The 19,960-nt window shown below is 47.5% G+C and overlaps 1 protein-coding gene and 1 long non-coding RNA gene across 4 annotated transcripts; one reads left to right on the forward strand and one right to left on the reverse strand.

Moving 5' to 3' along the window:
* Window positions 1-682: 682 nt before the first annotated feature.
* ATP5MF (ATP synthase membrane subunit f) lies at window positions 683-10,234 on the reverse strand. Of its 3 annotated transcripts, none has more exons than XM_006941948.4 (4): window positions 10,085-10,234; window positions 2,919-3,026; window positions 1,569-1,685; window positions 683-816 (listed from the first exon to the last, which is right to left on the reverse strand). In XM_006941948.4, exons 1-4 carry the CDS (start codon window positions 10,095-10,097, stop codon window positions 788-790), a joined length of 267 nt encoding a protein of 88 aa, XP_006942010.1. In that variant the 5' UTR covers window positions 10,098-10,234; the 3' UTR covers window positions 683-787. The 3 variants fall into 3 exon arrangements, with proteins under 3 accessions (XP_006942010.1, XP_019676003.1, XP_019676004.1); XM_019820444.2 differs by lacking the exon at window positions 10,085-10,234 and adding an exon at window positions 9,627-9,657; XM_019820445.2 differs by lacking the exon at window positions 10,085-10,234 and adding an exon at window positions 7,090-7,117.
* Window positions 10,235-15,564: 5,330 nt separating this feature from the next.
* Window positions 15,565-17,697, forward strand: LOC109495122. Its single transcript, XR_002150340.3, has 2 exons — window positions 15,565-15,969; window positions 17,352-17,697. It is a non-coding gene; the product is annotated as an uncharacterized LOC109495122 (long non-coding RNA).
* The last annotated feature ends 2,263 nt before the right edge of the window (window positions 17,698-19,960 follow it).

The following is a 19,960-nucleotide window of genomic DNA, read 5'->3' on the forward strand; positions in this document are numbered from 1 at the left end:
GCTTACCACACACCTCTCAAGAGGCCAATTCTGGCCCTCATATCACTTTACCGAAGACTTTTTTTTTTTTTAAATGTTTATTATTTTTGAGGGGAATAGAGGGGGGAGACAAAGGATCTGAAACAAGCTCTGTGCTGACAGCAGAGCGCCTGATGCAGGCCTTGAACTCACAAACTGTGAGGTTATAACCTGAGCTGAAGTCAGATGCTTAACCAACTGACCCACCCAGGCACCCCTACTGAAGACCTTTGATGAAGGGTAAGGATGAAGGTGCTGGAAATGGGCAGCTGTGAGCTTCTGTCAGGGCCTGTGTTTTCCCTTGCTCCCCTGAGTCATCCCACTGGACTTCCTACAGGTTCTGTGGCCTGAGAAATGCAGAAAGGTTGGGGAGGGGAAGGCATTCTTAAGAACTCCGGGCACCAGTTCCCCAGTTCCGTAGATGTAAAACCATCAGCCGACAAGAGGCCAGAAGTATGCAACATTCAAGGCAAAGAGCAGGGAAACCCCTCTGGGCCCTTGACAGGCTTAACTAGATGACACCCCCACCTACAGTAAGCTGGGATGAGACCCCAAAGCAGTGGTAGGAAGCCCCCCATGGATTCAAAGCGCTGGGCATTCCACAAGAACCCCAGCTCTTAGAGCTCTTAGAGGGCAGGGAAATGGCTCAACCAGGGAAGCAGTCTGAGTATCGGTCATCTTTTATTGGACATTAATTCTGAATTAGGATATGAAAGGATTCAAAGGTCACGGTCAGGAATGCCGAATGTGCCTCCATACTGGGCCCTCTTCAGTGGTACTTGCGTAGCCGCTCATGTTCTGAAGTTAGAAAGGCAAGGTGGTAAGTTTCAGGTAAGGTATAGTGAAAGCACAAGACGACAGGAGGGCTTGCGGCTAAATTCACATAAAAGCGTCCTGAGAACTCCTTTCGGGAGACAACCCAGAACCTGCCTGCCAGCATCTGGGCAGAATCCACAGACCTGGAGGTACAAAGGCATCTCGAGCTAATCTGCTGCCTGGCCAGCCTCTTCCTTCCCAAAAGGAACATGCACTCAAAAGTCCCCAAGATTCTGGCCTTCAGAGATAGCATCACCTGGATTTCACAGACTGGCAAGGGGCCAGACACTGTAAGAAACCGCCCATGAAACCCAGTCCGTGGCTGCCACTGGAGCTGTTTGGGCATCTCCCACCACAGGAGATCCTCTCTGGTCTTAGAACCAGGAAAAGCCACCCTCTTCCAGAGCACTGAACAGACCCTGGACTGTACCACTCAACCTGTTTCTCTCTTCGCGCTGGCTGCTGAGAAGATGAAGCTCCGCGGAGCCCTGTGGTACCTTAGAGAACGCTTCCCAAGTGTTACTTTTATCCCAGCTTCATGTCACTTTTTCCTGTATTTTCTCTTTGCCACAACTTTCTCACTTAAAATAACACCCTACATTCTGTATTCTAACAAGTCCCTCCCAATCTTTCAATTGTCAGTAGAATGATGTACTTGTAAACCTGACCGCAAACCAATACCACCCTGATGAGAGAAACCCCACCGAAGGGAAGGCAATCTGAGAGACACTCACTGAGTTCCTTGTAACACCGACAATAGTTGAAAAGCACATAAGCTGCCAGCACCATAGAAATTCCAGCAACGCTCCCTTTCTTCACATTGACATACTTGTTGTAATACCGGTAGTAACCTGCAAACAGGAGAGGAGGGCACTTTTTGCTTTGCTGTGAATGAGGCACACACTGCAAAGTGGAGGCTGGCTTAAATTCAGGGATCCAGTCCTGCTGTGGCTCTTGAAGCCACTCACCCCCTAAGTTCACCGGCTGATAAAGGGAAGAGCACAAGTGCCCCATGGGTTTTGCCCCAGGAGCCCAGGACAAGACCCCACTAGGCAGGCCCACCTTGATTCTGCCCCTGTGCTCTCTGGCTCAGCCTGTTAGCCTTTGATCCTACCTCACCCTCACCTCCAGCCCTATGCGATCTTCTTACCCTAATTCTGACCCAAAATCCAACCCCAGTAAGGGCCACTTAGCTGTGGCCAGCTGGGTCAGCCTATCAGGGAAGAGGAAGGCTTTGTGTGATCATCTCTTTCCTGGGTACCCCCACCAGTGAGGAAAGTTTCTGCCCTCTGGGCTCATGGGTTAGTTGACAAAAAAGAATGAAGTCATCCTAGAAGGCCCTAGTTTACAACTGTGAGGGAAGCTGTGAAGGAGCAGTACAGGGAGCTGTGGGCATGAACAGGCCACATTCACTCAGGCTGAGGAGTCAGGGACTGTCGTAAACTAAGTATGGGGAAAAGGCAGAGTATTCTAATCTGGGTTCAGGAAAGGCCTCAGGGCAGAAGGAAACATGGCACACAAGAGCCAGCTTACAGGGTGGCCAGAACTGGAAAGAAAAATGGAAGGAAGGTTTCCCCACCCCACCCCCACCACACACACACCCAGGAAGCTGGAGACCACACAGGTCCCCGTGGGGTGATGTGGGTGTCTAATTCTTGGAATGAGGACACTGGTTCCACAGGACTGATCCTGATCATGCACAGCCCGGAAGCATAGATGATTTCAAACATTCGTCCTGGAAGTTTGTTGCCTGGCAGAGATACGAGCATTACATTACAGACTGATGGCTACCATTTCCTCTTTAAGGAAAATCTTCAAACTCAATTTCCTCTTTAAGGAAAATCTTACGATATAAAAATGCTCACAGACATATTTAAGACAAAGGCAGTGGTACTGATTCCAAGCAGCAGAAAACATTTTCTTGGCTGAAATCTCTTAGAGCCAGACTCTGATAGGACCAGTCACGGAGATCCAGGGGCTAACCACTCATCTCTGTCCTCCTCTCCATAACTTATCAGGCTGAGCTCAGGGCAAAAAGAGACCTGGGCATTTGCTTTTGTTTACACATGTCCATAGGCTCTGACCTCTTTGAAATGCGCCAGCAATGCCTCTAGGGGTGAAATCTCGCATCAGTATCCAGCCTGGCAGCTCTCCTAGCTTCACATCCATGAGCTTCTTCTCTTTCACTGGTACTAAAAAGGAAGAGTAGAAAGACACACTGAAAAATCTCCAGTGAGACAAACAGCATCCTTCTATGTCACTTATTTCAACCATTCAATAAGATCACTACAGAGAGGCTGCACACAGGTAATATTATGAGTAAATATATTATACCATATTCATTTTAAGTCAGAGTCTGTATAAAGCGACAGCTGTATTAATGAACAAGATTCTGAAGAACAGTTAACTATGTAAAAACAACCTATGGGCCATGAGGAAGTAAAGTGGAGGACCAAAAAACTGCTGCAAAACTAATATTTACATGTATCAGCTCACTGAATCTTCACAGCAGGTGGCTGATGCCTTTATTTTATAAGGGGTAGGGGAGACTGGCTCAGAGAAATTGGGTCAATTGGCCAAGGTCACAAGGCATGCAGGGAGCGGAGGCAGTGCTCAACCTCAGGTCATCAAGACAATCCGATTTCTATTTCAAGCAACCAACCTGGGACCACAGATGTCAAATGACTTAATACAAACCACTCCAAATCATCCACTGGGCCCCAGAAAATATTCCAATGAGAGTCTGGGGACAGAGATGACAAGGGCTCCTGGTTGAGGCCATACTGTACTCATCTCAGCTTAAGAGTAAAATAGGAGGGGGACGGGGGAAGACCACAGTGGGGGAGAACCGGGAATGTTCAGATGCTCATAAGAAAGCAATGGTCTGGGGCGCCTGGGTGGCTCAGTCGGTTAAGAGTCCGACTTCGGCTCAGGTCATGATCTCGATTCATGAGTTTGAGCTCCACGTCAGGCTCTGTGCTGACAGCTCAGAGCCTGGAGCCTGCCTCTGATTCTGTGTCTCCCTCTCTCTGTCCCTCCCCTACTCATGCTCTCTTTCTTTCTCAAAGAATAAATAAACATTAAAAAAAAAATTTTTTTAAGTAAGGGAATGGTCTCCCTTTCCATCCTCCCCATAGAGATCAACTTTAAAAAGCTGCTGAGCAGGTATCCTCTTCAGGGTAAGGAGTCAAAGACTACTGTCCTTTCTTAAAGATGACCGACCAGAGAAGGAGCCAGATTAAATCACTCAAAGGCTTTTTCTCCATTTTGGGAATCCAAGGAAAGACTAAAGTTCCTTCAGGAGTCCACTAAGGGGAATCCCACAGATCTCAGTATCTCCCAACATTTAACAAGGGCAAGGATTGTTGGGTCATAAACAGAAATACAAGGCTTAATGGCAGCTTCTAACTTGCTATAGGTCATCTGGAAAAGCAGACATTTGGCCCAAATGGACCAGATTGAGTGTTTGTCAATAAGCCACAGGTGACAAGTGGAGGCACAAGCCTATGACTTGCATACATAGCTTTAGGGTCATGGTTTAGACTGCCCGTCCCAAACAAACTGGCCCCAACCTTCCATCTAGACTCATCCAACAAATATGGAGCACCTACTGTATGTCAGGCAGCATGCTATGCACTGTGGGTACAGCACTGACTGCAGACAAGAGCCTTGCTCTCAGAAGCCAACATTCTATCGCCAGACAACCATTTCATCCATTCACCATACTTCAGTCAGACCCCTTTCTGCTTATTCACCTGAGGGCTTTGGTATGTGCAGTGCTCCCAAGCCACCACATGGCTATCTCAACTTAAATGCTATGTCCTAAAAGGCCTCCTTCCCCCCTCCTTATCTCAAGCACTAGCACTACCCTCCCATATAACCTCCGAGCTCCAGTTTCCTTGTCTATTAAATGGCTATTCCAAGCACTGAATGAGAATCTATGTAAAAGCATTTGGGGTGCCTGGGTTGCTCAGTCAATTAAGCATCTGACTTCAGCTCAGGTCATGATCTCACAGTTCGTGAGTTCGAGTCCCACATTGGGTGAGCTCATGCCCCACTTCAGGTGAGTCTTACTTTCTCTGCCCCTTACTTGCACCCTCTCTCTCTCTTTAAAAAAAAAAAAAAAAGCATTTCGAACAGTACTCAGAACTGTCAACTATTAATATTATTGTTGAAATGTCATTAAGATCTACACTAGGGGCGCCTGGGTGGCTCAGTTGGTTAAGTGACCAACTTGGGCTCAGGTCATGATCTCTCAGTTAGTGAGTTTGAGCCCCATGTCAGGCTCTGAACTGACAGCTCAGAACCTGGAGCCCGTTTCAGATTCTGTGTCTCCCTCTCTGCCCCTCCCCTGCGGACTCTGTCTCTCTTTCCTTCAAAAATAAACATTCCAAAAAAATTTTTAAAAAAAAGGCCTACACTAAGGTGAAACAAACAAAAGACAAAGGTAGAGAAAGAAATGGCATACAAACCAAACTTTAATACATTTTTGGGTTTGTTTTTTTTTTAATGCTTATTTTTGAGAAATAGGGAGGAGGGGCAGGAGAGATGGGCGACAGAGGATCCAAAGCAGGCTCCGCGCTGACAGCAAAGAGCCTGATGTGGGGCTCAAACCACAAACCGTGAGATCATTACCTGAGCTGAAGTCAGACTGAACCGAATGATCAACTCAGGCACCCCAAACTTTAGTACATTTTAAGCATAAAGAACTTCAGGGATTAATCACACCCTTTAGTTCTGTGCAGAGAACTGATTAGTTTGGCAGTATTTTTGAAATGAGACAGTCTCAAATGAACCAAATCTCTGCTGGAGAGTTTAGTGTCTATGATGTTAACCCAACAGCAAACAATAATGTCATTCGAGAATGATTACCTTTCTCTGTCACCCTGTCCAAGCTATTCCTAGGTAAGTTTAATAGTACACATCTTACATGCCATTTCTGTCTTCACTTGGATCAGGAGGCTTTATTTAGTTCAAGGATAACTATACCACATTTCTTCTTAACATACTCCATACCTTTGCGACAGTCTCAAAGCCTTCTTGCATGCAGTGAGGAATACAAACATGTCATTCTAAAACCAACTGGCTTTAAATATGAATACGTGGTGGGGAGTGCATGAGAAAGGTATAGATGGAACTAGAATGGCAGAATGTTGCTAACTGTTGACACTAGGTAATGAGTATAAAGCATTCATTACATTATTGTTTCCTTTGTATTTGAAATCTTCCATAATAAAGTTTAAAAATGCTTTTAAGGGGTGCCTGGATGGCTCAGCTGGTTGGTTAAGTGTCCAACTCTTGGTTTCGGCTTAGATCATGTTCTCACCGTCATGGGACTGAGCCCCGTGTGGAGTGCTGCACTGAACATGGAGCCTGCTTGGGATTCTCTCCCTTCCTCCCCCTCTGCCCCTCCCCATGGTCTCCCTCAAGAAAAAAAAAAAAATTATTTAAAAATAAAATTACAGGGGCGCCTGGGTGGCGCAGTCGGTTAAGCGTCCGACTTCAGCCCAGGTCACGATCTCGCGGTCCGTGAGTTCGAGCCCCGCGTCGGGCTCTGGGCTGATGGCTCAGAGCCTGGAGCCTGTTTCCGATTCTGTGTCTCCCTCTCTCTCTGCCCCTCCCCCGTTCATGCTCTGTCTCTCTCTGTCCTAAAAATAAATAAACGTTGAAAAAAAAATTTTTTTTAAATAAAATTACAAAAAATACATTAAAAATATACATGATTTTAATAATAGGACCACGTTGGAGGAGATGTGCAAAAGTTTGAAACACTTTTTCCATTGAAGTTTTTTGTTGGGGCACCTGGGTGCCTCAGTCAGTTAAATGTCCAACTTTGGCTCAGGTCATGATTTCTCAGTTGAGTTCGAGCCCCGTGTCGGGCTCTGTGCTGACAGCTCAGAGCCTGGAGCCTGCTTCAGATTCTGTGTCTCCCTCTCTCTCTGCCCCTTCCCCACTCACGTTCTCTCTCTTAAAAATAAATAAACACTAAAAAATTGGAAAAAAAAAAAAAAAAAAAGCTTGTTTTTTTGTTTGGTTTTGTTTTTGTTTTTTTGAGAGAGAGTGAGCAAATGCTGGAGAGGGGCAGAGACAGAGGGAGAGAGAATTCCAAGTGTCAGTACAGAGCCCGATAAAGGGCTCAATCTCAGGAACCATGAGATCATGACCTAAGCCAAAACCAAGGGTCAGATATTTAACGGACTGAGCCACCCAGGCGCCCCAAGAAACACCGTATTTTAACTATGAAAACATACTCACATCGTGACCACATTCAGGGGCTGGCATGGTGCCTTGGCACATCACAGGAGAAAAGGCCAACAATTAAAAATTTATTTTTGTATATATTTAGACATATAGAGTGTTTCCTTAACAAAAACTAAACATTTATAAGCATGGGGGTCGGGGGGGTGGGAATCACATTAGGCTTAAGGAAAGCCAAACACAGCACCATCACAAAACTCCAGGAGATGAACAGATTCATCAGAGATGCATCTATACTTTTTCCAAGAATTTCTCTTAATGGAAGACAAAGACCGCAGTCTTTAGGCAGTCATACTGGAACCCTCCCCCAACACTTCTGCAGTGCCGCATATCCCTCTGCACTCTACCAGTGGTGCAGTGACGAACAGAGTAGACTCAGGGGTCAAGTATTCTGGGTTTAGTGGCTCTTCACTTCTGTGTGCCCTTGGACCAGTTACTGCCCTCTGTGCCTCAGTTTCGTCCTTTGTAAGATAAGGTTAAGAATAGCATTTACCATAAGAAACTCTTAAAAACTGAGAACAAACTGAGGGTTGATGGGGGGTGGGAGGGAGGGGAGGGTGGGTGATGGGTATTGAGGAGGGCACCTTTTGGGATGAGCACTGGGTGTTGTATGGAAACCAATTTGACAACAAACTTCATATATTGAAAAAAAAAAAAAAGAATAGCATTCACCTTGGTACTTGGCTCTAGGTACTATGTAAATAGATTTTTTTTTAATGTTCATTTATTTTTGAGAGAGAGAATGAGAGGGGTAGAGAGAAAGAATTCTAAGCAGGCTCTGTCCTGTCAGTGCAGAGCCCAACGCAAGGCTCCAACTGTGAGATCATGACATGAGCCATAATCAAGGGTCGGATGCTTTAACAGACTGAGCCACCCAGGTGCCCCTAGGTACTAAGTAAATGGAAATTATCTTTCTGCCTATGGGCTATGTGAAGGTGGAAACAACACCACACACAGTTCGTGGTCATGGCAGACTTACAGTGAAGGTTGACAAAGGGGTACATGTTTTTGGGAGGGTAGGTGGCTACCTGGCCTGACTTTATGACTTCAAAGAAGCATACTGTCCACCTACATGAAGAGGCATGAAAATGCTAAGTATCTTCTGAATGCTAAATCCAGCTCCAGGGGTTGGCCAGAGAGTAAAAATTTTAAGCCAGATAGAGCCTCTGTAACACAGTTGCTGGATGTTTTGTTTTGTTTTGTTTTTATAAACCATTCTTGGGGCGCCTGGGTGACTCAGTCGGTTAAGTGCCCAACTCTTGATTTTGGCTCTGGTCATGATCTCATGGTTCTTGAGTTCGAAACCCACATTGGGCTCTGTGCTGACAGTGCAGAGCCTGCTCGGGATTCTCTCTCTCCCTCACTCTCAAAAAACAAATAAATAAACTAAACACACACACACACACGACATCATTCTTAGTCCACAGACCATACAAAAACAGACCACAGGAAATCTAGCCCATTGGCCAGTTTGCTGACCCAATTTCATCTATGCTGTTAATTCATATTTTCATCACTTTGTTAATAAACTAGTGGCTTTATGCTCTGGTGACAGACACCATCTAAATGATCATCAGTACTTAGGAGACTTGGGCTTCAATTCCTTCACCTGTCATGTTGTGGGATGGACCAGAAGTGACATGACCCCGTTCAGTGGTCACAGAGTGAAAGCTGAGATGACTAGCACTGGGCCAGGCAGTGTTTCAAGGACCTTACATGTACTAAGTTGTTTAGTCCTTAGTCCACAGTGCTCATCACTCCACTCTACTTAAACAAGATGCCAAGTCTCAATGCTTCCTTTTCACATGTCATCCTGTTTTAAACAACACAACCACTGTTGATATTCTCATGCCTGTTTCTACAGATGGGAAAAACAGCATCATTCTCATCTGATCCCCTCTTCATTTCTCCATGCTGATATTAAGAATATAGAAACTGGGTAAGACACACATGGGTTCATCAACCTTGTTTCAGGCAGGCCACACCACATCTCTGACCATTATTTTCACCTTTAAAATTGGGGCACCTGGGTGGCTCGGTCAGCTGAGCGGGGAATTCTTGATTTCAGCTCAGGTCATGATCGCTGTTTGTGGATGGAGCCCCAAGACCGGCTCTGTGCTGTCAGCACAGATCCTGCTTGGGATTCTCTCTCTCCCTCTCTTTCTTCTCCTCCCCCGTTCACGTGCGCTCTCTAAATAAACATATCTTTAATACAATGGAATCAACCTTCCAGACAGAGACTTACTGACAAGGCTACTGTGAGGATCTAGGATTAAAAAATGGTTTCCATACCAAAAAAAAAAAAAAAAAAAGTGAGTCAGTACGATGAGTGTAGATTTATACACACGTCACTGAAAAGCTTGCAGATCATAAGGCCACACTTGCAATTAAAGCTCAGTTTACCACGAGGCCCCAGACACCTAGGTTTGCATCCTAGCTCAGCCCTCTCACTAGTTGTGACCTTGAACGAGCCACTTCACCTCTCTAAGCCTACTCAACGCACATTCAACATATATGCATGCGTCCAACCTTACGTGGCGTCACGCACATCCTGGGTGTCAGCTCCTCCGGTAGCTTAATTTGAGCTTCAGCTTTGGGAAGAAGGGCAGAAGCTGCGCGTAGGATTCAAATGCAAAGCGCCCTGGTGACGGCGCGGACAACTATAGCAATACTTCTGCGAGGGGGTGGGGTGGGAGCCGGAGGTGGTGCATTCCCAAATCTGCAAACGCGTCGCCCGGCTGCCCTCACCCTCCCCGCTGCAGCCGAGAGACATGGGCCCTTGGGCAGGCGGGCGGCGCGGCTGAGCGAGGGGAGAAGGGTCGAATGGTGCAGGACCCTGAGCAAAGGGTCCGGTGAGGACGCAGAGAAGGCCCTGAATGAAGGGCAGGCGGCTCCGCAGCCCCCTCCCCTCCCAGTGCGGCTCTGAGCCCCGGACCCCGGACCCCGGATCCTGCCCTCAATCTTGTAACCTTAACCGGGTACAGGTACTCACCGGGCGACGCCATCTTGGAGTCCTGGGTGTCCGCTGTACGGGGCCGCGCGAGGACTGCTGGGTAGGGAGCACGCGCCCTCGCGGGAGCGTGGAGCAAAGGTTCATGGGAAGCAGGTCGCTGGTGCGGGGCTGGAGCTGCAAGTGTGCCATAGGGGGAAGGGCAAAGTCCCCGTATTCCGTCGTAGAAAGCGGGGAATGGGGTAGGGAGGTAGGTGGGTGGGGGACGGGGTGGTGGTGGTGGTAGGGCTCAGCCTGGGCTTCCCATCATAGGAGGGAGGAGGCTGGAAGGGAGCCAGAAATGGGAAGTAAGGAGAAAAGAGTGTCCTGGCTTTCTTACTTTGTCGCCTTAAAATTGTTGGAATTTACAGGGGCATATGAAGACCTTTCCTCCCAACTGTGTTGGATGGGAGATAAGCTGGGACTCTCACAGAATTCCTAGTTACCAGAAAAGCTGGTGTCCAGGCTTGGGCTCCATGTAGGTTTGATGCAAGCATAGCTTTATGTGTCCCAGCTCTGGGCTGGGCTCTGAAGACAGAAAAAAGCAAGACCTAGAGTTACACAACTCCAGCCCTTCTTTCTGCCACTTCTTTTCCATGCACAATGATGTCTCACCACCATCTTGGTTGTTTTTGTTTTGTTTTGTTTTGTTTTGTTTTGTTTTGTTTTGTTTTGTTTCTGGAAAGGCCACGATAACCATTACTGGTTAAGAAATTCTGACTTGGATAAGATGCTTCAATTCCCTTAATCTCTCTTCCTTCTCTAAAGTAGGGGTGTACTTGGAGCAGCACTGGCAGGGGAGCTTCCTGCCTTTGTACACATGGGATTGCACAATTTTCTTCCCTATTCAAGAAAGAGCCCAAGTATGAAAAACAGAAGGATTTGTGGAAATACATACATATATACATACATAGAATTTGTGGTTATGTGAAAACAATGAGAAATAAAACCTGGGGTCACCACGCACAGATTTCCCCAAGACCCATGATTTCTAACCCTTAGCCATTTGATCTTCAGAAGAAAACAGGGACAAGGAAGGGGTGAACCCCAGGATCCTGCTGTCCCTGGAGCATCATGTAAACCTCCTGGACTAGAGGCTCAATGCCAGGATCTGCACCTTGGGCAAGAGGGCTGTAATTTACTATTTTCCTAGGTCCATCAAGAAAATGGACTCCTCAGGGTACCTGGGCTCAGTTTGTTAAGCATTTGACTCTCGATTTCGGCTCAGGTCACGATCTCATGGGTGGTGAGTTTGAGTTCTGCATCGGGCTCTGTGCTGTCCCGTGTGCTGTCTCAAAAATAAAAAAAAAAATTAAAAAAAGGGAAAAGAAAATAGACTCCTCCCTGGGGCAGAGATCCATTTTCTTGACATTTGTCTCCTTACAGTTTAATTCATTTGGAATACCTTTTCTTTCCTCCCTCCTCTGAGAAAAAAAAACAAAAAACAAACAAACAAACAAAAAACCCAGTGCTCTCTGAGGAGCCTTTGAATGTCATGTTCTTGTGTTGCCAGAAATTTCTCCTTAAGTCCTGACAAGTTCAATAAGTTGTCACCAGCAGTGTGTGGGGGTGTGGGAGTAGGAGTCATCATACCCATTAAGATTTGTTCTAAAACGATTTGCATTTCTGGGGGTGACACTGGGATTCGGTTTCCAGAGGGGATAGGGCAACTGTTAGACAAAAAGTTGAGGCCATTGCAGTTTTGGTGACCTTGAGAGACGCTTCCTTTCACCACAGATATACCAGGGAGAACCACCCTGTAACAGGGAGCTCCTTACAAGTTAACAAAGGCTATTGTGATAATTGTCTCATTCAACATGGTGCTGGGGGATAGGGTTCATTACCTTCACTTATCAAACAAGATTCCTTCTGATTCTTTTCTTATTGGCAAGTACATCATGGTAGCATCAGTCAGTTGTCAGCTTATTTTCCTGCTTCTTCCACTATAAAAATTGAGCTCCTTAAATTAAAGCTCTGTTTCTGAACTCAAAGCGTGGCTGTCTCATTCAAGATGTTCAATAGGTGTTAAGTTATTGTGAGATCAGAGAGGAAAATGAGCAAAACAATAAATGAAAAAACCCCAGAGACAGCAATTGAAGAAGTCACTATGCTCAATACATTAGAAGTACAAGGAGCATGTCAGCATGGCATCTCAGTGCACCAAAGGTGAATAAGGCCCCAAGTGCATTTCTAGTATAATAAGAAAAGGGGCTTTAAAAATCACAGAGTGGGAGGGGCTCCTGGGTGGCTCAGTCGGTGAGTGTCGGACCTCAGCTCAGGTCATGATCTCGCGGTCTGTAAGTTCGAGATTCCGCGTTGGGCTCTGTGCTGACAGCTCAGAGCCTGGAGCCTGCTTCGGATTCTGTGTCTCTCTCTTTCTGCCCCTCCCCCCGCTTATGCTCTGTCTCTCTCTATCAAAAATAAATAAACATTAAAAAAATTTTTTTTAAATCACAGAGTGGGAGAGAAGCAAAGTTCTAATGGCAAGGAGGCACGAGGGGGTAGCGCAGAGGGGATACACCTGGTGCAAAGTTAGCCACCAGTAGTGAAGTGAGAGGAGTTGAAGAGTGAACAAAGAAATCCTGGAGGAGCTGATATATATGCAAGTAAAGAGAAATAGAACAGGAGGATTGCAACGGGAGAGAGCAGGTTAAAAGAAACAATAGAACACAGAAAACAATAAATGAGAAGTTAATTTCAAAAGGCACAAAGCTTAGGGAGCCTGGGTGGCTGTCATTAAGCATCTAACTTTGGCTCAGGTCATGATCTCATGATCTCTTGGTGAGTTTGAGCCCCACCTTGGGTGAGTTCGAGCCCTGCTTCAGGTGAAAAACACGAGCCCCGCTTCAGGTAAGCCCCGCTCCTCTCTCTCCTTCTCTGCTCCTTGTGGGATTTTTTTCTGACCCTCGCTCACTGGCACCCTTTCTCTAAATAATAATAATAATAATAATAATAATAATAATAATAATAATGGCACAAAGATTAGAAATAAAGTTTATACCATAAATCATGAAAGCAAAATGAGAGATGAGGGAAAATAAAAATAAATGAAACTATAAAAGGCAGTTGAGGGGCACCTGGGTGGCTCAGTGGTTAAATGTCCAACTCCGGCTCAGGTCATGATATCGCGGTTTGTGAGTTCAAGCCCCATGTCAGGCTCTGTGCTGACGGCTCAGAGCCTGGAGCCTGCTTCGATTCTGTGTTTCCTCCTCTCTCTGCCCCTCCCATGCTCATGCTCTGTCTCTGTCTCTCAAAAATAAATGTTAAAAAAAATTAAAAATAAAAGGCAGTTGAAAAAATTAAAAACGGGCATCAACAAAAATATAGCACATTATGAAGAGAATTCATAATTCACTGCTGTAGAAAACACAAAGAACTGAAAAGCAAGAAAAAAATGGTACAAAATGCCAAATTAAATGATGAAGGGATCAATGAAAGGAAAATGGGGAGGAAGGTGTGAATGTGTGTTAAAATGGAGAAATACACAGTCTTAGGAAGATTGCAATATAATAAAAAACAGAAGGGACTGTCTTAGTTTGAGTGGTTCTAACAGATAACCACAGACTGGGAAATTTAAACAACAGAAATTCGTTTCTCATAGTTCTGGAGACTGGAAGTTCAAGATCAGGTGCCTGCATATTCACCTCTTGGTAAGGGCTCTCTTCCTGGTTTGCAGATGGCTGCCTTCTCATTATATCCTCATGTAGCAGAGAGCCTCCTTCTTGTGTGTCTTATAAGGGCGCTAATCCTGTCTAGAGGGCTACACCCTCATGATTTAATTACCTCCCAAAGACCCCTCCTCCTAAATACCATCGCATTGGGGATTAGGGTTTCAACAAATGAATTTTTAGAAGACACAAACATGTAGTCCATAACAGGAATCTAAAGAAGTGACGTAAACAGAATTAAATGGTAATTTTCCTGAAGAATCTGTCCCTGCCACTTTCAGCATGTGGGCAGAGTGGACTTAGCTAAGCTAAGTTTGCTGACCACAGCATGCTGGTGATTGGAATTGACAGACTGTCTGGGGCAGGGGTGTGTGTGGTGGTGGTGGGTGGGGGATGACTGTATTTAAGATTACAGGGACCTGGTGAACTAATCTCATTTTATCCTGAAATGTGATTGTCACGTCACCCACAAGGGCCCTGACACTTCCCAGGATGGGCATGAGCCCAAGTGTTTAGCATTCCCTCTCTTTTTCTTTCTCCTCCTTTTGCAGACCCAGAACCTCTGACCACAGTGCTCATTAGGGCTCTGATTTTTATTGTTGTTCAAAGGTTCTACCTACGTTTTCATCTCTGGTTTGTGCCACATGCGGTAAGGACTTGTCAGGATTCAGTCTCCTCAAGGTCTGCCCAGCCCCTGCCCACCTGACCCCTCTGTTCTCTGGATTGGGAAGAGGTCTGCATCTTTTTTCAAAAGCTGCAAAAGCCTTGCTGTGAGGAATACCTGGCATCTGTTCCTTCTGACGCTCATTTTCACTCGTGTGTTCTGCAAACAGATCTTACTGCTGACAACGCTTTCCGTACAGTCACTTCAATTTCCCTTGTCGGCCAGAGTTTTCCAAGCTATCAGATTTCCCATAACACTGGGGTCATTGTCTCACAATGTCCTTTGTTCCCGTGATGTGCTCTCCAACAGGATTGGAAGTTGGGTATTTCCTTCTGAAGCCAATGGGGCTCAGCCTGGTGTTTCCTTACTTCTTATTTTCTTTCTTTTTAATGTTTTTTTTTTATTTTACTTTTTGAGAGACAGAGTTGGGGGGGGGGCATGGGGAGGGGTACAGCGAGAGAAGGAGACACAGAATCCAAAGCAGGCTCCAGGCTCTGAGCTGTCAGCACAGAGCAGGAGGCTGGTTTCGAACCCACCAACACTGAGATCATGACCTGAGCCGAAGTCGGACAACGTAAGTGCAACCGACTGAGCCACCCAGGTGCCCCTCCCTACTTTTTCTTTGGCTTCCTCAAGGGTAGAAGAAGTAGATACGGTGAGAAGTGGGAACCTGAGTCTATGCCTGAGACTCAGGAGAGGAGCAGCGGGTCAGAACGGTCACCTCTGTAGAGTCAGCTTTAAAGGGCTCCAGAGGGGCGCCTGGGTGGCGCAGTCGGTTAAGCGTCCGACTTCAGCCAGGTCACGATCTCGCGGTCCGTGAGTTCGAGCCCCGCGTCAGGCTCTGGGCTGATGGCTTGGAGCCTGGAGCCTGTTTCCGATTCTGTGTCTCCCTCTCTCTCTCTGCCCCTCCCCCGTTCATGCTCTGTCTCTCTCTGTCCCAAAAATAAATAAAAAACGTTGAAAAAAAAAATTAAAAAAAAAAAAATAAAGGGCTCCAGGAAGGAAGGGACCAGCAGCAGGACAAAAGCTGGAGGGCCTCCACTGGGCGCCAAGACTGTGTCCAGTACAGGTCCTGGCGACCTGGGCTTTCATCCCCACCCCTCCACCACCACCACCACCCCCCTCCCCCCCGCCCCCACACACCCCGCCAATCTTCAGCTGAGGCTCCGGGCACGTCACAATGGGACTTGGTGCTAGTCACCATCCCCACCTGACTCCCGCAGAGAAGTCATCCTCTGCCCGAAGAATAACAAGACTAGAGGGCCGATTTGCCCTTTCGGACTCTCCCCCGCTCCACCTAATACCGGCGCTCCTCCTCCCTACCTTCCCCGCCCGGAAGGCAATGCGGGCACCTTTGCGCCCTGGGGAGACTGGAGGGGCCTCTCCATCCTGCCTCCGCCAGCCAGTGCACTGGCCTTCACCTTCCTTGGTCCTGGCGGTTTTCGCGCAGTGTCTCTAGTGGACCCTTCAAGATTTCAAGCCCGAGGAAGCCTGGCTGGCTCAGTCGGAGGAGTGTGCTACTCTTGATCTCCCGGGTCGTGAATTAGAACCCTACGGTGGGTGTAGATATTACAAACAAATAAGCTTTAAAAAATTATTTTTTTAAGACGAGCCAGGTGCGGAGGCGACGTGGGGGCCTCCATCCTCAACAATGGGCGATTGGGGCCCACAGGTGACCGTCTGCTCCCTTCTCCGCCCCGCCTCTGGGGAAAGGGAGATCGGTAGGCCGCTACACCTTGGGAGCGGCCTCTACCTCCTAGACTTCTGGCCGCCAGCGTCTGGGTTGAGAAGGGAAGTCGATGCGCAAAGTGGGAAGGGGGCTCCCAGACAGTCACTTCGATGTGGCGAACACCCGTGTTCAGGGCCGTATCACTCTCGCCCAGGCAGAGGTGGGCAGCTAACTTCTCTCTTACCCTCCCCTTCCCTACGCCCAGGCCTCCCCGCCTCCCCAGAGCAGAAGCCTGCGCTCCGCAGGTGGAAGCGCGCCTGGGGCCAGGCTCTGGCCTCACCCCCAGCGGCGTCCGGCCCAACCCCCTGCTCGTCCCAGCCTCGCTCCACTCTTGGCGCCTCCAGCAGGAAAGCGTGGGGGCGTGGGGAAGAAGGCTGGGTAGAGTCCTGCAGGCAGATCGTGTGGACCCCTTTTTTTTTTTTTTTTTTTTTTGCATCTAAACGGTTTCGGGCGTCCTTGAACCTCCAAGGTTCATTTCAGGTTTTCTTTAGGGTGCTTGCGGACCATGGACGGTGTCTGTGGAGTATAACTGAGCCTCAAACGGTGTTTACCTCCAAGTTGGACTGCTGGTCCCAAGCAACCGGAGTCGGGGATGACCCTGACCTTGCGTCTGGTTCTGTAACTCCCACCTTCCCGGGGTGGGCTTTCCTTGATGGGATCTGAACCCCCACCAGTGGCGCAGGGACCCAATGCTGGGCGGGTGGTCCTTGATACTCTGCCGCTAAATTCGCCGGAGGAAATCCCCTTCCCTTTCGCTGAGGTGATTGCCTTGAGCTCAGTGGGTGGGTGACACGTAAGGTCCAGGGTCTGATCCGAGATCGCATCTGCGAGGGGAGAGCCCGGGGCAGAGCGCTTGGCTTCTGGAGAGGCTCTGGAGCGGCTGGCGCGCGTGAATTGGAGAGCAGGGGCTGGCGAGCGGCGGAGACCGCTGTCGGGGGAGGCTCACACGCACGAGGGAGGGAGCGATCGGTGGCACCTGCATCCCCTCCTTTTCCCCTCCCCCCATGCCCGCCACCTGGCACGCGTGGGGGATCAGGCACCGCAGACATCCAGAGCCTGGAAGGCCACAGAGAGAGGCCGGAGGGGAGCGCCGTGATGACCCCTCCCTCGGGTGGAGGGCCTAGGGGCACAAGCAATGATTTTCAGGTTATGAACGGGGCGGGGGTGGGGTGCAGTTTATTCCAGAGATACTTGTATTCCCCATGACAGGATCAGCTGCAAGTGCGTTCCCGTGCAGACACTACTGATACATTTTCAGAACCGAGCGACCATGAAGGAAGACGAACCATGAGGTGAGAACCACGTCTTGACCTCAAAGCTCTGTGCTTTTCGTCGTGGGAAGTCTCAGGATTGTTCCTGACAGTTACACTTAAGAGCTCATTACAGATCATTGGGCCGAATTGGCACTGAGCCGCTATGTGGGAAATTGATGAAAATTTACATCTATAAAAGAGTGGACCATTTCACAATATATACATATATCAAATCATTCTATTGTTTATCTGAAGCGAATACAGTGTTATATGTCAATAAAAAATAGTACATGTGCAGCGGGCGCCTAGCCTCCGACTCTTTTTTATTTTTTCACATTTATTTCTGAGAGACAGAGAGAGACAGAGCATGAGCAGGGGAGGGGCAGAGAGAGAGGGAGACACAGAATCTGGAGCAGGCTCCAGCTCTGATCTGTCAGCACAGAGCCCAATATGGGGCTCAAACCCATGAGAACCGTGAGATCACGACCTGAGCTGAAGTCAGATGCTTAACCAACTGAGCCACCCAGGCGCCCCTAGCCTCCGACTCTTGATCTCAGCTCAGATCTTGATCTCAGGTTCCCGAGTTCAAGCCCTGCCTTGGCCTCCACGCTGGGTGTGGAGCCTACTTCAAATAAAATAAAGCTTTAAAAAATCAATACAGGGGCGCCTGGGTGGCGCAGTCGGTTAAGCGTCCGACTTCAGCCAGGTCACGATCTCGCGGTCCGTGAGTTCGAGCCCCGCGTCGGGCTCTGGGCTGATGGCTCAGAGCCTGGAGCCTGTTTCCGATTCTGTGTCTCCCTCTCTCTCTGCCCCTCCCCCGTTCATGTTCTGTCTCTCTCTGTCCCAAAAATAAATAAAAAAGGTTGAAAAAAAATCAATACATATGCAGGAAAAAAAAAAGTGAACCACCTGTTCTGCCGTACTACTTGAACAAATACCTCCACTCTATTTTTTCAATGTTTGTTTATTTTTGAGAGAGAGAGAGAGAGAGAGAGAGAGAGAGAGAGAGAGTGTGAGTAGGGGAGGGGCAGAGAGAGAGGGAGACACAGAATCTGAACCAGGCTACAGGCTCTGAGCTGTCAGCACAAAGCCCAACCCAGGGCTCAACACCAGGCTGGACTCCGGGCTCGAACCCATGAGATCATGACTAGAGCTGAAGTCAGCTGCTCAACAGACTGAGCCACCCAGGAGTCCCTAATAACTCCATTCTAAAACAAGGACTCCTTGGGGCACCTGGGTAGCTCAGTTGGTAAAGCCTCTGACTTTTGCTTTCAGCTGAGGTCATGGTCTCAAGATTGGTGAGATAGAGCCCATGGAGCCTCTTGGGATTCTCTCTCCCTCTCTGCCCCTCTCCTACTCACACACACTCTCTCAAAATAAATGAATAAACTTAAAAAAAATAAAAAATAAAACAAGGCCCCCTCTTAGAGACAATTCCCATGGATGTAATGGAGGGGTTTGGAGTTTTCACTCCCAAGAGTGACCCAGGATAAATGACCCATCCAAACTGTGAGGGGAACTTGTTCACCCTAGACTCTTCTAACTGGGCAATGATGGAAAAGCTGGAACTGTTCTTGCCGCTTCTTTAGATGAATCACTTTGGACAATTTGCTTATCTTCTGTTTCTCCATTTCCTCTCCAGAGAAGTGGGACTCATAATAACAATGTCTACCACAGAGAGTATGTAAGAAGATTAACAATATACTTAGAAGGGGCAGGAGGCTTATAGCAAGCATTCCCCTTAAATGTTATATGTTACAATTATCTTAATTCTTTCATTTATCTTTTCACTGAGATCTATTTGATATCCTGCGAGGGCATTTGGTGTTAGAGGTCTCCTTGGGGGAATAGAAATCCACACACCCAGTTTGGAGCTGTGGGAGAATTCCTCATTTCAGACATAGAAATGATCAAGTCCTTGTCCTGGCCATACTCAGTTTACTGTTGTTACTTCAAATTATTTTTAAAGATTTTATTTTAAAGTAATCTCTACATCCCAGGTGGGGCTTGAACTTACAAGCCCAGTAGAGTCACATGCTCTACTGACAGAGCCACCCAGGCACCCTGACTGTTCTTTTACTTTAAAGTGGACTCTCATTAGGGGCGCCTTAACTGAGTGGCTCAGTTAAGCATTTGACTTCTGCTCAGGTCACAATCTCACGGTTCGTTTGCCCCAGCCCCACGTAGGGCTCTGTGCTGGCAGCTCAGAGCCTGGAGCCTGCTTCAGATTCGGTGTCTCCCTCTCTCTCTCTCTGTGCCTCCCTGGCTCACACTCTCTCTCTCTCAAAAATAAACATTAAAAAAGTAATAAAATGGACTCTCATTGAAAGGACATATATCTATAGATGCTTTACATCTCATAAGTCCCTATCTTCAATTTAAAACTAGAATCATTTGCTGTATTTGAAAAATTAAACCCATTTTTGAAACAACAAAAAGATACTTTTCTTCTTGTTGCAAATTTTAGTGGCTCGGTCCAAGCTCTGGGAAATGCTGGCAGAGTGAAGTCTGGTTCTTCTGTCGCTGCAGCAAATTCACTGCAGCACGTACAATGGAAGCTTTACT

The sequence above is a fragment of the Felis catus genome, chromosome E3, assembly GCF_018350175.1.
Source record: "Felis catus isolate Fca126 chromosome E3, F.catus_Fca126_mat1.0, whole genome shotgun sequence".
NCBI classification, from domain to species: Eukaryota; Metazoa; Chordata; class Mammalia; order Carnivora; family Felidae; genus Felis; species Felis catus.